At 45.0% G+C, this 15,711-nt stretch overlaps 1 protein-coding gene across 1 annotated transcript in view; it reads left to right on the top strand.

Moving 5' to 3' along the window:
• Positions 1-15,711, top strand: part of LOC137434822 (uncharacterized) — a 95,892-nt gene that overhangs the window by 56,525 nt on the left and 23,656 nt on the right. Inside the window, exon 8 of the mRNA XM_068127949.2 lies at positions 12,718-12,821. Coding sequence (XP_067984050.2) covers positions 12,718-12,821 — 104 coding nt within the window. The remainder of the gene's footprint in view (positions 1-12,717; positions 12,822-15,711) is intronic.

Here is a 15,711-nt window from a genome sequence, read left to right as displayed (position 1 = left end):
TTTAAGAGCACGTCGCATAGAGGTGCTCACACCAGTTCATGGTTTAGACAAAGTATCTGAAGACCCCAAATTGTATTTGGTCACCACAGTGGAAGTTAGAGGTTTCACATACTTTGAGCCCGATATGTTTGGATGGGGTAGTCAGCCTCACCCCGTAACTTTTCTGTGAACAATAATTTATGACTTAAATGGAAGGATAAAACACACAATCCTGTTCATATACTGTTAGGCAGGGGTGTACTGCTGCCGGAGTGCACGGGAGCGCCTCTCCAGAACCTCAGTCCATCCTAGGTGGAGCTTAGCTCCGCAACAGTTAAAAGAAAAAAACAAATAAATACACTCACGGTTGGTTGAGTTATTGTGCTTTGTGTGTTTTCCTGGCAGATAATTGAGGTCAAAGCTTGTCCCGAAGCGTGGACATGTCAATACGTTGGACACTTCATTGAGGGAGCGATATTATAACAATGCAGGTTATGGACAACACAGACGCGTATCAACACATGAATTGCCCAATACAGCAAGGTCCAGAAGCGAGACAAAGTTTCCAAACATTCTATATCCAGATTTGGTGAAATACATTAAGACATGGAAAACGTTGGATGCCTACAACTTGTTGAAGTCTGTGTGGATCAGTGATGTGGCCGTTCTTGTGAAGAATGGCTGTCACATTGTACAGCAAAGATAGGCATATAACTCATCAATGACATGGACTCAGGTTGACAGAGCAGATCAGCATGACGTAATGCTCTCTATGTTAATATCATTCCTATCTGTTCTGCCATCTCCTTCAATACTCTGTTTGTTTTATGTTTTATGTTTATGTAATGCTCTCTATGTTTATCTAGCCCCAACGCTTTATCTTCTTTCGTCAACTCCAAGAAAGACACAAACTAATCTGAAAGACACCAACTAAAGAACTAATGGCAGTAGACAGGAAGCCCAGCTTAATGTCCATCCAAGGGACGGCACACACACAATCACCCTGCCTGTTAAACACCAGGATGACTGTTTATAGTTGGCCTGGGCCCCATGCTAGAGGGTGTGGAGGCGGGTGTGCATGCCTCCAGGGCAGTGGTTTTTAAACTGGGGGGTGGAGGGGGGGGAAGGGCGACACTGATGGGGGGTGTGAGAAGATAGCACGGGAGGCACGATGAGGGGTCTGTGTAAAATGCTGTCATGAAGGCCTTACTCTGCAAAAAGTGCACAAACTTCAAACGATGTATGTGTATATATGAATGAATATGAATGAATGATCGTTTTAAGGCCATTTTCCCCGCTAGAGTGGGGGTTAGCCTTGCGGGCCCCATGACAATCATGGTTACCTGTTTGAGGCAATGTTTTTATGGCCGGATGCCCTTCCTGACACCAACCCTTAGTCGCCTCTTATTATGCGCAGAGATACAGTGTACCTATTCGAAACCCGGGTACACACCGGGATCATTCATCCCAGCAAGCTGGTACTCAACTTGCCGACCTCGGAAGGATGACAGGCTGAGCCAACCCCCTTGGCGTTAATTCAGCGATCGACCGGGATTCGAACTCAGGATCCTAGAATCGCAAGCCTGCACTCTATGGAAAACACCGAGAATTAGGGACACGCAACACTTATACAGGCTCTTGCTGCTTGCAGCTTGTACTTCATTTGTCCCTGTGCTAACAGGTGGTAGTTTTCTGGGGGAGCAATCAAAAATCAGTTTCGGGAAATATGACCCATCAGGATGTCCTTGTGTATTCTGAGTCCATAATTACCGTAGCTGATGACCTTTTTGGTTGACTTTCCTCATTATTAAGCCGATTGTCCTCTTCAACCAAATTCCTGTCGTATTTGAAATTTCCTTCAGAGTCTTCCACCCGACACCGGAGTTTGGCCGTAGGTGCCATACTTTGTTTATGCCTGCATCAATGAAGCGTTGGCACAAATCACGGCTCTTGAATACATCAGGGAAGAGAGGATTGAAAAACAGAGGTTCAAATTCGACATCCCTGGGGAGTATGTGTCCACTTTGCGACTCACGGAAAGACCTTTCCAGGCATTGAGAAGACTGTGGTAGAATATAGGGAGCGTTGATGTATCCACATACTTGAGGTGGGTCAGGAATACTTCACGACCATAGCCGAGTCTGCCCACCTGTTGTAAAATATGACAGGCAAATGGGTGGTTTGGCAGGTGCTCAACATATAGAAGGCGCTGAATGGAGCACAAGCGAAAGGCCATGAGGCGGGATTTCACGTGAACAAGGCCTTGGCCTCCTTCAGATGAAGTATGGCATATTACGTTTGGCCGCAGCCAATGATGGCCTCCCCCAAAAAAGTCCACAAGTCTGGCCGAGATCATTCTCAGCAGCACTTCCCGTGGTTGTCGGCAAATAAATTGATGCCATAAAGTTGCAGCAACCAAGTTATTGGCAACTAAGACACGGCCCTTAAATGAAAGGTGCGGTAGGGCTCTTCTCCACAGGTTCAGTCTCCTCTCCATTTCTACAATCAAGCCTTCTCAATTCTTTTTCATAAATTGTGTGGAACCAAGGGACACACCAAGGTAGTCGATACCATCTGCCTTCCATTCTAAGTTTTCCGGAAGAGGAGGTAGATGTGTCGAGACAGGGAGGCAACTATTAAGGTAAGTCACCCATATAGCTTTGCTTTTCCTCCAATTAACTTTCAGGGAAGAAGCCTGGAAAAAGGTTCTCAAAGCTTTAACAAGAGCATCAATATCTTGGTTGTTTTTGATTATGACGCGCACATCATCTGCGTACGCTGATATAGTCAATGGTGGACTCCTTGTGAAACACGTCGGGCCAGAGATAGTCTCCCTGAGCATACAAAGTAATGGTTCCATTGCTAATTCAAAGAGCAATCCTGAGACTGGGCAACCCTGCCGTACCCCTCTCTGAACCTGTATGGGGGAAACGAATTCATTGTTTACCTTAATTACACTAGAGATGTCAGTGTACAATAGAGATATGAAGGCTCTGAAATTAACCCCAAAGCCACATGCTTCCAGAACATGCCACAAAAAACATGATCAATGCTATCAAATGCTTTTTCAAGGTCTAGAAAAATATTCCAAACTCATTTTGATCGTGGTGAGTGTCCATTAAATCCCGAACTTAAACTAGAGCTTCCAGGGAAGCAGAACTCAACTGAACTGACTGGACAAAATCTGTTAATATTTGTGGACGCTGGAGTGTTAACGTCGTTTTCATGACCAAAAACAAAATGGTCGCCTAAGTCCGCCATTTTTCAACGGATCGGGCTGAAATGTAATACCAACCTGGTCCTTGGGGGTAAGGATGCTGCATGTCAAGTTTGATCAGAATTGGTTGATATTTGTGGACGCTGGAGTGTTAACGTTGAAAAGTTAACGGACGACAGACGACGACGACGATGACGACAGACGACGGACGCTGGAGGGTTCAGTATGTGATGAACTCAACTGGACGGTAGTCCAGTTGAGTTAAAAATGTTGTCATAAATGGATCGACTGGGGATGCAGAAAGTCTGTTCGGGTAGGACCAGGTCACCAATGACTTTCTTCAGACGATTTGCCATCGCATTTGAAAACAGTATGTAGTCGGTGCACAATACTGAAACTGGTCTGCAATTCTCCATCTACCAGAGATCTCCTGACTTTGGGAGAAGACTCCACCTCTGCTCTCCTTAGACTTAATGGCATTGCACCAGTTTGCAGGGATTCTTGGATGACATTTAAGAGTTCTGGACCTAAAAGGTCCCAAAATTTCATGTAAAACTCAACTGGTAGGCCATCAATTCCTGGAGCTTTTCCAGATTCCATTTCAACCAGAGCACATTCTAATTCAGGAAGGGTTAACGGCACATCCAGCTCCAGCCGTTGAGTCTCAGTCAGGGATGGGAGATGGGAGGTAAAGAGTTTCATCTTGTCCTCATAAACATCTTTTTTTGCAAACAGTTCTGAATAGTACTTTCTAATAGTATTTTTTACCCCATCAGAATTTGCAATTACATTTTCACTGGGATCCATAACTGATAAGATAAGCCGAGCTGGCTTCGTTTCGGATTGAATGTGGAAAAAGGATTTGCTAGGGGTATCTGATACTTTAATATTTTTTATTCTTAATCTAAATAATAATCCTGCAGCTTATTCCTGCAATAGTTCTCTAAGTTGGGTCATTCTTTCAAGGAGTAACTTATAGTTTGCCTCATCCTCTTGTTTCGCCAGTTTGTTCTCCAGTTTTAGAATTTCAGTTTCTAACCGAGCCAGTGTGACTCGACTTTCATGAGTGACAAATGAATTAAACTGTTGACAAAACAGCCTTATATGGGTTTTCATATTGTCCCAACACAGGTTAATGGAAGCAAAACGGGGCTTTTTTTCAACTACTGCTATCCATAGATTGCGAAAGGCTTCCTTAAAACAGGCTTCATCCAAAATCCTCGTGTTAAATTTCCAATAGGCACTGGTGTGCTTAAACTGAGGAAAGGATAGGCCCATAGTGACCATGTGGTGGCTATCATATTCCTAAAACGTAGGGTGATGTACCGTCGGTCAAGCCTCGCTAAGGACACTTGACCATTGGAGCATCGACACCATGTGTACTGTTGGTCAATTGGGTGTATCAAGCGCCATACATCAAGAAAACCGGAAAGGAAATGGGAGAGGTCACCATGGGCTTCGGGATGTGGTTCTGATGAGTTCCTGTCCAATTTGGGCTCAAACGTACAATTTAAATCACCCCCCATGCATATGCACTGATTGAGGTCAAACAATTTTAATTGGTTTACCACGACAGTAAAGAAAGTTTTACGGTCAGTACTTTCACTTGGTGCATATACATTAAAAATAATAAATTTTAGGTTATTAATCACCAGTTCCAGGGAAGCAAACCGGCCCTTTATCACCTCCTGAAAGAGGCAAGAGTCAGATACAAGTCCTGGTTTTAACAAGAACCCAACTCCAGCAGATACAGACGACATGTTACTGAAGAAGCATTTACCTTTAAAAATGCTGCTCCAGTGCTCCAGTCATGTTCAACCTTCTCAATGATATGAGTTTCCTGCAGTAAGATCACATCAACTTGTTTCTGTTAGAACAAACTATTTACTTGGATCTGGCGGAAGTTACTCGCCCCACCACCATTTATATTAAGAGTTGCAAGAGTGAGTGTCTTCATATTTGTTTGTGAATTTTGTCTGATGCTGAGAATACTCAGACTTTGCCTTTGTTATTATTTTCTTTAGTCGATGAAACTGTGATTTTGTGAGGTTTTGTTCCTCAGATTTTTTTAGGACCAGTTTTGCAGCCTGAATAAATGAAGCCAAGTCGGGGAAATGATCAAATATGACAACATTCCGTTGTCTGTACGTTTCATTGAGAAACGGGAGAACAAGATGAGGAGGGACTTGGGGCTGATCTTCCATTGATTGTGATAAAACAGTCACATCCACCTCCTCTTCTGATTCTGATAAATCAGAAATTGCCCCACTGGGGTCTGGGTCAATACCCTCAGCCATTCCTGTTTTATGAACAAGTATGCCAACTTCTCGGGGGTCCCCGGAGTGTTGGGTTTCGGAAACATCGGCAGACTGACTCCTAATTTCCTCAAATAGATTTAAATCATTGTTTCCACACTCCTGTGGATTTGTGTTTTCAACCTCATTTGCTAAATAGGCATAATTCTGTTGGACCATAATTTGGTCACTTTCATGTGGTTGGATCGATGGTATATCATTCACTGACTCACAGTCACTCAATTTGTGGAGTGCTGGTAACCTCCTCCTCGCTGAGAATGTTAATTTGTGGAGTAACGGTAACCTCCTCTTCATTGGAAACATTAAATGGTGTAGTCACGTTAACCTCCTTCCCAATGGGAATGTTAATTCGTAGAGTTACGGTAACCTCCTCCTTACACACCACATCAGTGTGACCTTTTTTGCCACACCTGGCACACGAGGCTTTGGGACAAAACCGTTTTAAATGTCCGAAGGCTCCGCACTGAAAACGCGTTAAGGTGGCGGACGATGCATACAGCTGGTAATTTACGTCCTCGAAGTTTATTTTTAATGACCTATTGAGGCCCTCATCGTCCCCACGGTCTGGTAGGACTATGTAAACCTGCCTTCGGAAACTCATGACGTGTTTAACACGTTCATTCCGACAACCAAGAGGTATTGTAGAGATTCTGGACACCATTTTACCATAACGTGATAACACGGTCATAATCTTGTTATTGGAAATAAACGGAGGTGCGTTTGAGACAACAACTCTCGTCGCGGGAGTCAGCATCGGTGACACAATCATAAAATGACCACTTTCTGTGCTTATTCCGGCACTTACAACGTCATGGACGAGTTCATCGTCTGAAACGAAAACAACTACTTTCTGATTCATATGTGATGCAGCACGAATATTTTCCTCACCAATAATATTCCCAACTGCGAGAATAATGTCCTCTACAGGAACTCCGTCGGGAGGAACGCACACAAATGCGTGCTTCCGGGTTAACCCCTTGAAACCCTCACATCGAGAGCGTACATTCGCCATGTCGGCAATATTATCACCCCCCTTCTTGTCCGAACAAGAATTTTATAAAGTGCAAGCTCAGCGATTCCAAGCAAAAAATTCAAAAGTAAAATCAGTTTTTCCTCGTATTGCATGCAAGTCCATAAATAAAGATTGTAACAGAAAAAAACATTTTAAATTTACAAAAGATTCGACTCAGATACAGAAACAGAGATGACTATCTCTTGCACTCAATAAATGCATGATACAAATACTTTACACGACCACAAAAAGGACATAAATTAGACACAGCAGGGTTAAACTTCTGAACTAACACCTGTGTGGCCAGGGCGTGATGGACCATTGGACCAGTCTCCAATTTAGGGTCTCCTCTATGTCTGACAGTAGGACACCTAGATACATTTCATCCCAATTTGGAGTGAGAAAAGCTCCTGCAGGTAAAAGCTCTTTCCACTGGTTTCTTAAGGGTGCTGCACAGCCCGGTAAGCACGCCTCGAGACAAATTCTATACATTGCCCTTTTCCCCATGATGTGGAACACACTGGATTCTTCGCTGTTAGAGAAAAACACACCATGTTGTTCTTGGGCAGTGACTGAAAGTTCAGGGAAGGTTAAACGAAAATGTACTTCTTTATTTACCCCATTCCACCCAATATTTAAATCAAAAAAAGTCTGGGATACAATCTTTATGACCCTGCTCACTATTCTAATTGAATGCAAGCCAATTTTTCCAGAAACAGCGCTGGCAGACAACCATCGCTTCAAGGATATCTCCATAAGATCTCGCACTTTATTAATCCCATTGTTCGTAAAATGTCCCATAAAAGCTCGGCTGGTAGATACTTCAGCGAATATAGTCCGGGAGCTGTGGGGTCAAACCTGGTTTTGTCGGATAAAGTTTTTTTCTCTGCTGTTTCTTGTAGCCTGGAGGTAGCTCAATAAGATTCAGGAGGGTGCCCGGTGAGATCCCTTGGGCAACTCAAGATATTAACCCCTTCATGCCCTATGCGCCCAAATCATGAAAAAATGGGAACTTCCCATAATTTCATGGTGAATACTCACATCAAATGCATCAAATTTGCTGTCTCTGATATTTATTCACACAGTACTTCATGTACAATCAAATATGATTCAAATTTGAAACAATTAACCCTTTTCTAGCTGTTCCAAATCGGTGAATTTCCACAATTCTGATTACACGCTTTAAGAAATCGACATTTTGTAGACGAGTAAATGAAGAGAGAAATCTACAGAATAATGTCACAGTGACTATGAGGAAATTTGAACCCTTCTTAACCCTTATCTACCAACCCACAATAAACATGTATCAAATCATGTTTATGTACTACAGGGTGGCCCAAAACGTGTCCCTGTCCAAAATCTGAAACGAGCAAGGACAAGTTCTGAAACCTACTGACAGATTGTATTGTGCTGTTTCATGTCCTACAATACTTGGCAGAATTAGAAACACTGGCATTTTGATAATGGCCTAGTTCAGGCCACTTAGGTCTTGAGCATCCTATCCTGAAACATGCACAAAACATTGTGCAAGCTAAGCCTTTAACCTGACAACTGCATCTCTTGGAGTTACAAAGACGTTCACTTTTGCAGCCGCATCTGATCATTTCCAAAATGTAGTCTGGGGCAAGTTTGGCATTTTCTGATAGATTGGTTGTGCTCAGTGACCTGTTGATTGTGTCTTTCTTCCATCCAAATTCTTCTGGGTTCAGAGCTGGTGGAGGGTTTACATTGAGGGTTCGCCACAAAATTGCCTGAAAGTGGGCCCTCTTCACATCTATATATATAAAACACAGTTTGTGTGTGTGTAATGTTACCGATAGACTCCTAAACGGAGAGGCTCACGTGCTTGATATTTGGCATAGACATGGCCATTGAGCCTGGGAAGGACATGGCCTACGTAAAAATATTTGACGAGATCCATATTTTTTATTCATATTTACCTCAGCGCATTTCAGCGAGGAACATTATACACGGAATCTCAGCCGGTGCCAGAGCAGCTCGCTGATTCGCTCAGAGCGATCACGTGATGTTCCATCCCCGCCGCCAGACCATTGAACTGAAAATATATAGAATGACCATTGCCATTCACACCACATAGGTGGAGATGCAGCTACCGGGCGCCATCTTGGTTGGCACTCGATGCTGGGCGATGGTGATTTCCATCACGCGTTTGCACGTAATTCAGAGCGAAAAGCGACTGCATTTTTTCACCTTTTGTACGATCGTGTTTTGTGTCGATTTTGTGCGATATGAATTAAACGTCTTTGAAACAGCTGTGAAACGTCTTTCCACAACCCTTCCGTAACCGATTGGAGCAGTTTATTGGCACACAAAGTGGCATTTTAACAGTTGTCTGGCTTTTAAAATCTGGGACACGTTCAAAACAAACGAGATCCGCGAAGCGAGTTGGTCGAGTCGTGTTAACCAAGATGGCGACACAGCGGCTTCACTTTTCACGGAGTATGAGCGTTCTATATATTTTCAATTCAGTGCGCCCGACTCGCTCACGTACTTGATTTGTGGCATAGACATGGCCATTGGGCCTTCATGGTGTAATTTGTGCGAGGCTTTTGTCCGAGTGAGCTTGAGTTGAGAGGGCGAATGTATGTGTTGGGAATGTACGGGTCTCCCTTCCCCCGCCCGGCAACGCCGGTACTGGAGAGCATCACAGGATCGGTGAGTCTCCAAAATCCGCTTCGTGCTGTTGTTGCGAAGATGCAGGACGATGTCGCGATTCTCTCCGACCATGAGAACTGCAACGTCATGGTTGACTGGCCCTCCCCTTCCTCCCCTCCCCTTCCCCCTCCCCCTCCCCCCTCCATCCTCCCCTTCCCCTCCCCCTCCCCCCTACTCTTCCCCCTCCCCATCCCCTTCCCCCTCCCCATCCCCTCCCCTTCCCCTCCTCCCCCCTCCCCCTCCCCCCTCCCTTTGCCCCTCCCCCCCTCCCCTCTACCCTTCCCCCCTCCCCTCCCTCCCCTCCCACCTCCCCTTCCCCCTCCCCTCCCCTTCCCTCCTCCCCCTCTCCCCCTCCCCCTCCCTTTCCCCCCCTCCCCCTACCCTTCCCCCCCTTCCCCTTCCCCCTACCCCTTCCTCCTCCCCTTCCCCCATCCCCTTCCCCCTCCACCCTACCCCCCGTCCCCTCCCCCTCCCCTCCTCCTCCCCTTTCCCCCCCTACCCCTTCCCCCTCCCCTTTCCCCTTCCCCCCCTCCCCCCTCCCCCTCCCCCCTATCCCTCCCCCTCCCCCCTTCCCCTCCCCCCCCCTCTCCCTCCCCTTCCCCCCCCGTTCCCCTTGCCCCTTCCCTTCCCCCTCCCCCTCCCCCGCCCGAGCAATGCCGGGTACTTCTGCTAGTTTTCAATGAATGCTTCTCTCGTTGGCGGAAGAGCAGCCAGGTTTGGTGCAGACGTATGACCTTTTCCATTTTTCCCCCCCATACAAGCAGCCTTGTGTGTGACATGTCCATGCTGTCCTCTATGCCATAACAGGCTGAGATGAAGCCAGTGGCTTGATTAATGACTTGTTGGAGCGGTGCGGTCCACATTGCCTCATGGCCGATATTTCATATCCAGCTTTCAGGGGCTTTGATTACAGAGTCTTTTCCAATGCCAAAGTAACATGCTACAGTGTCACATGCCTGATATGGCATGGGCAGGTAAAAGGTTCTTTACAATAATTTATTGATGCTTAGCCAGTGTTGACTTGATGTCCACTATTGCCCTTGTCCTTGCTTGCGGATTCCATGGTCAGTGGCACTTCCAGTCTTGCCAATTGGTAATGATGAAGTAGCAATACGAACACATCCGTGTCATCACAAACCACAGAGACTTGATGAGCTTCTCCCAGCACGACCCCAAGACTTGTTGGACAATGATGATATCGGCTTCTTCATGATGAGTCTCTAGATCGTGCCGGCTCCTTCCTTTCTTCCTTCTTGATTTTGATGGGACAAGGGTCCTCGCCCTGTCACAACCAACTTGTGTTTCTCCGTGCTCCGTAGATGGAAAAGCCTGTCCTGAGTCAGTTCATCACATAATATTCGGATAAGCTGTTTCTTGTTTTCAACAGATGACAAGACAACCTTCTGGGCTGGAAGCTTCATTGTCCGTGAGCAGATGATGTTTCCTGCTAACCCCCCGTCTCCCTGCCATCCAACGTGACGGACTTTATGCTGTACTCATGGTACCTGTCAAAGATGAGGTGAGCGTCACTGTCTGTCAGGTATGAAGTTATCCGCTTCTTGACATTCGCAATGAAATCGGCTACTGTGCCATCTGCTGGCCAATGGATGGTCCAAAGAAGCTGATCCATCTATGACAGTGACGTTTGCATCACCGGGCATTCCTCCTGGAGACTTCAACCTGGAGCAACCTCTTGAGTGTGGACCTGGCTTTACAAATCCGCATTCCATCCTTCGTGAACATTGCGGTTGGGACAGGTGCAAGCTCATATAAAGGACATCCTTCACGTCAATATCGCGGTCACTCGATAACAATGCGATGACCCTTGAGTAGATGGCATTCAGATCATAGACTTTGGAGTCACCAACTTGGACAGATTTGCTTGTTGCTGCCAGAGTCACCACTTTCTTGGGGATGGATGGTATTGTAAAATCCCTCAGGCCAGGTCTTCTCAAAATCTTCTAACATTGCCTCTCCAATGTTCACGGCATTGTCTACATTGACAGATGGTGGAGCTAGCTTCCCGCTGATAATGTTGACAGTACTCCCCGCTGGATGTGCCTTGGGATCCAATCGATGAAGGCATGTGTCGAGTTTCTTTCGAAGTCCAGCCCTGTCCTTGGCATCTGCTTCTATCCTTGCCTTGGCCTCCTCCTTGTGATACAGTTGAACTGTGGTGGTATTCGTCTCCTCCTCTTCCATTTTCCTCATATCTGACTCAATCTTACAGCAGATGTGGTGGCTCAATGCCCAGATCTTCAAGGCTTCTGACTTCAGGGTTATTCCGATGATTCCCCCTGGCACTATGACCGTATCTCATGAACGTTGATTCTATAAATTGGTCGCTCCACAAGCCGTTCCATATTCCGCGAATGTGTCGTGTCACATGTTGCCGCTGGAGAAAAAGCCTTTGGACATGAGGGGGAAGCTTCTCCATGGAACGAAGGCAGTAGAGTCCATATCTGGCATAGTGTACATGGCCGGCTGCGAAGTAGTAAGGCATCATCTTTTCTAGGTGGAGAAGCCAGTCACCCTCGCGTTCAGCGCTCATGTATGACATCATCAACAATACTGGCTTCACCAAGACCTCAACCCACAGTTTGACATTAATCAGTTGGTTCTATAGTACATTTACTTACATTTATGGCTTGTGAGACAGCCAAAAACCAAGATCTGAAGCTTGGCTGGAGTGAAAACTTAAGACAGAGGAATGGCAAACGTGTGTTTTCCTGCATCAGGAAGTTAAAACAATGAAGTGCTGCCACCTATTGTACTCCTAACTAACTGAAGTATCTCATTAACCGGAGTGACCTAGGCAAACCATCAAATTCTCATTGTTTTGTTTGTGTACGCCTTACACCACCCAAGCGTCCTACCATAAATCGATCAGAAAAGGGTTAATTATCAAAAGTGTTGCTTAAACTGTTGTTTAAAAATGGTTTGCACATGCCCTTCTGCATGAATAATCATAAAAACAAGCATGTTAGAGCCTTTGACAAACATACTTTGTGAAGAAACGAAGGGAACTCCCGTTTGTCAGGATTTGGGCGTATCGGACATAAAGGGGTTAATATCTTGAGTTGCCCAAGGGATCTCACTGGGCACCCTCCTAAATCTTAATGATCTATTCCCAGGCTACAAGAAACAGCAAAGAAAAAAACTTTATCCGACAAAACCAGGTTCACCAAAATTCAGGCCTCTGGCTCCCGGACTAAGAGTGAGTTTTGGAACAATGGCTCATGCACAAACATCCTGGCATCGTAAGAGGCAATGTCTCAATGGATGGGCAGACAAACTTCCTGGCAATATCTCATGGATGGATAGGCAGACAGACAGCCGACCGATTACAATATCCTCCGGTTTTTTTTTTCTTCAAAAAGCATGGGGATAATAATTACGTGTTGTCTCTGGACAGTCACCATGCACATGTTTGTGTTTCAGTCATGTTTCGCACTTGCTATAATATCATGCAAGTTGTCATGTAATTGAGATTGTGATGCTTTTGTGTGTTTCCATAGAGTCTTTGGTCTGGTGCTGTTATCTGTCCATCCTGTTTGGCCTCCTTTTCTTCGGAGTCTCTTTTGGATGCTCATTTGGAGGAACATGTTGGAGAAAACCTCAGGTTTGCTTTGTTTTTGAGTCTATGATTCAGGTAATCGATCTGGTCTTTAACAGTCGTGCATCGTTGGCCCTACACACAGGTGCCACATGCTGTTATAGGCAAGGTAATTTTGATTTGATTATTATTTCGATACACTGATTTGTACTTTTACTCCTAGTTCGGTTATTTCTCCCAAAAAAATTCTTTCTCCGAGTGGGTCCCGGTGTCCGGCCGTCCGTACGTACGTCCATTAACATTTGACGAAAACATCTCACAAACTACCCAACTGATATGGACCAAATTTGATGCGATTCATCAGCACATGAAGATCCCATGGGGTTGTGCTCCCCATCTGTTTGCGCCCCCGATGAAGGTGGTAAAAGGGGGGTTTTGCCCCAAATATTGATAATTTTATTCAAAAATCTCAGAAACTGCCAGATATAAAAAGGCCAAACTCCCATGAAGCATCAGGACCATGCCCTAACCTTAAGTTATGCTCTTGCTGGTCGTATATTCCCTGAAAAGTGGGCCACGGGCCCCCCTCCCTGAATCCTTCATATTCACTACAACATTTTCTCCACAACTACCCGGCCGATCCGAACCAAAATTTGTATGATGTATCAGGACAGCAATATATCATGGGGCTGTGTTCCCCATCCGGATCTCCCCATTAAGGGGGTAAAAGTGGGGTTTGCCCCTAATTTGGGTATCTCATTCAAAGAAAACTTCTCAGAAACCTATGCACTCCGGACCAAACTGGCAATGCAGTATCAAGACCATGCCTTAACCTGAAGTTGTGCTCCCTATAGCTGTATTTCCCCTGGCAAGGGGCTCACGTGCCCCCTCCCAAATCCTTCATTTTCACTAAAATGTCTTCTGTTGCTAAACTACCCCGGCCAGTTCAAACCAAATCTGACGGGATGCATCAGGACAGGTAGATCTTCTTGGCTTGTGCTCCTCATGCCAGATCTGCCTCCTCGAAGTAGGTCCTGAATTTGGATATAATTTTTTCCAAATCTTCTCCCCTGAAACTTAGCACCAGATTCGAATGAAACTCGCTTGGAGCCTCTTTAAATCCCCAACTTCTTTCCTGAAATTCCTAGAAGTAGTCAGGTTCACTATGTTAACAAATATAGATTTCGTTGAAAATTTTGGGAGATTTGCAAACCTGTGCATTTTTGGAATAATCAGAGCATGGAGAATCCGAAAATCAATGTTGGCATTTGCACAGACACAGATTTTGGATTTTCAAAATGGCCGCCATAAAATACATATTTTGTGCTATCTCGGCCTCTAGTCAACCTAGAAACTTAATTAAATATGCTAATCCTATGTTTTCTGGGTCAAGAAATCCAATAAAGGCCTCAAAATAGTGCTCAGGATTATAGAAAAGCAACAAACAAAGGTAATTGAAAACCATTGTCTTTATATTTGTGATATAACTGTATTACATAATACATGATATTGCAAGTCCTTTGAAGTTATAGCTTTGGGTTTATAAAGCAAGAAAGCAGCCTTGTTAGTATCAGATTGAACTATAAGTCCTATACACAGGATCTACTAGGTCTATACCGTTCAGGAATATGCTTTTACAGATCATCACTGTCCTGAGGGTCATTTTCGCAACTATGCAAAAATGCAAACATTAATTTTTGGATTCCTCATGCTCTGAATATTCCAAAAATGTATAGTTTTGCTAATCTCCAAAATTTTTGAACGAAAAAACATAGTGAACCTGACTACAGTGTTCATTTGCCTTAAACCATGTGTGTACCCCTCCCTCCTCCCCCAGCCCTCCCCCTTCCACAGATCTACCAACGTCCTTGTTCCCTTCTGCTGTTGTGCTGGTGTGCTAACCTCTCTCCCCCCCTCTTGTCTCCCGCTCCCTTCATTGCATGTTTTGTGTGTCCGTGCATGTTTTCATGTTCAATGTGTTAGCTCTTACACGAGCCTCGATTCTGCATACAAAAAAAAAAACGACAAGCCAGAATTTAACCAAATTTGACAGGATTCATAGACAGCAGGGTCGTCTAGGATTGCACTTCTCATCTGGATCTGCCAGCCTCCACAGCGTCAAATTCAGTTACAGCGTTCAAAACTGGGCTTTGGCAAAAGGAGGACCCCATTAACCAAAGTCGATTCCGTTCAAAACGTCCCTTCCCGATTCCACTTTATCGGTCCCGTCTCCGATTCAGACGTAAACATGGTTCTGGCTTGATGCATGTATCAAGGTTATTCTATGGTATACTGCTTCATTTATATTGTCAAATTATTATTGCACAATAAAATTTGTTAAAACAATGGTTTATAACTTTTAAGGAATGACAAGAGAGCTCAACATTTATCACTACAATTGGAGGTTGTCCAGGGTTTGGTGACAATCGTGAAAAGCCTTTGGAACAAAGATATAAGAACTACAACACATCACAACTTTGTCTTCAAAATGTTATCTGAGAAAAAGGTGGTACTTTCCTGAATGGACTACATTCTGAAACCCACTAAAGCAGATAACAACCAATGGGAGTAAATAGATACAACAGACATAGGGAGTCACATATGAGAGAGGTAACCATTTAGCTTAAATTTTGGTGAGTAAAGTAGGTGTGTGATTCTACAAGAAGGTGTATCACCTTGGCAGATTGGTCATTAAGCATAACATAACGTAACATTCTCTTTGCTAACCTCCCCACTCCTTTCTCTCTTTTTTTCTCCAATCCCCCACTCCCTGCTCCAATCCCCCCCCTCCTTTCTCCAATCCCACCCATCTGTGTCCCTCCCCCATCCCACTCTGTCTCTCCCCCACCCTACTCGGTCTCTCCCCCACCCCACTCTGTCCCTCCCCCACCCCACTCTGTCCCTCCCCCACCCCACTCTGTCCCTCCCCCACCCCACTCTGTCCCTCCCCCACCCC

Source organism: Myxine glutinosa, chromosome 9 (assembly GCF_964187855.1).
Source record: "Myxine glutinosa chromosome 9, kmMyxGlut1.1, whole genome shotgun sequence".
In the NCBI taxonomy this organism is placed as follows: domain Eukaryota; kingdom Metazoa; phylum Chordata; class Myxini; order Myxiniformes; family Myxinidae; genus Myxine; species Myxine glutinosa.
This window is presented reverse-complemented; position numbering and strand designations above follow the sequence as displayed.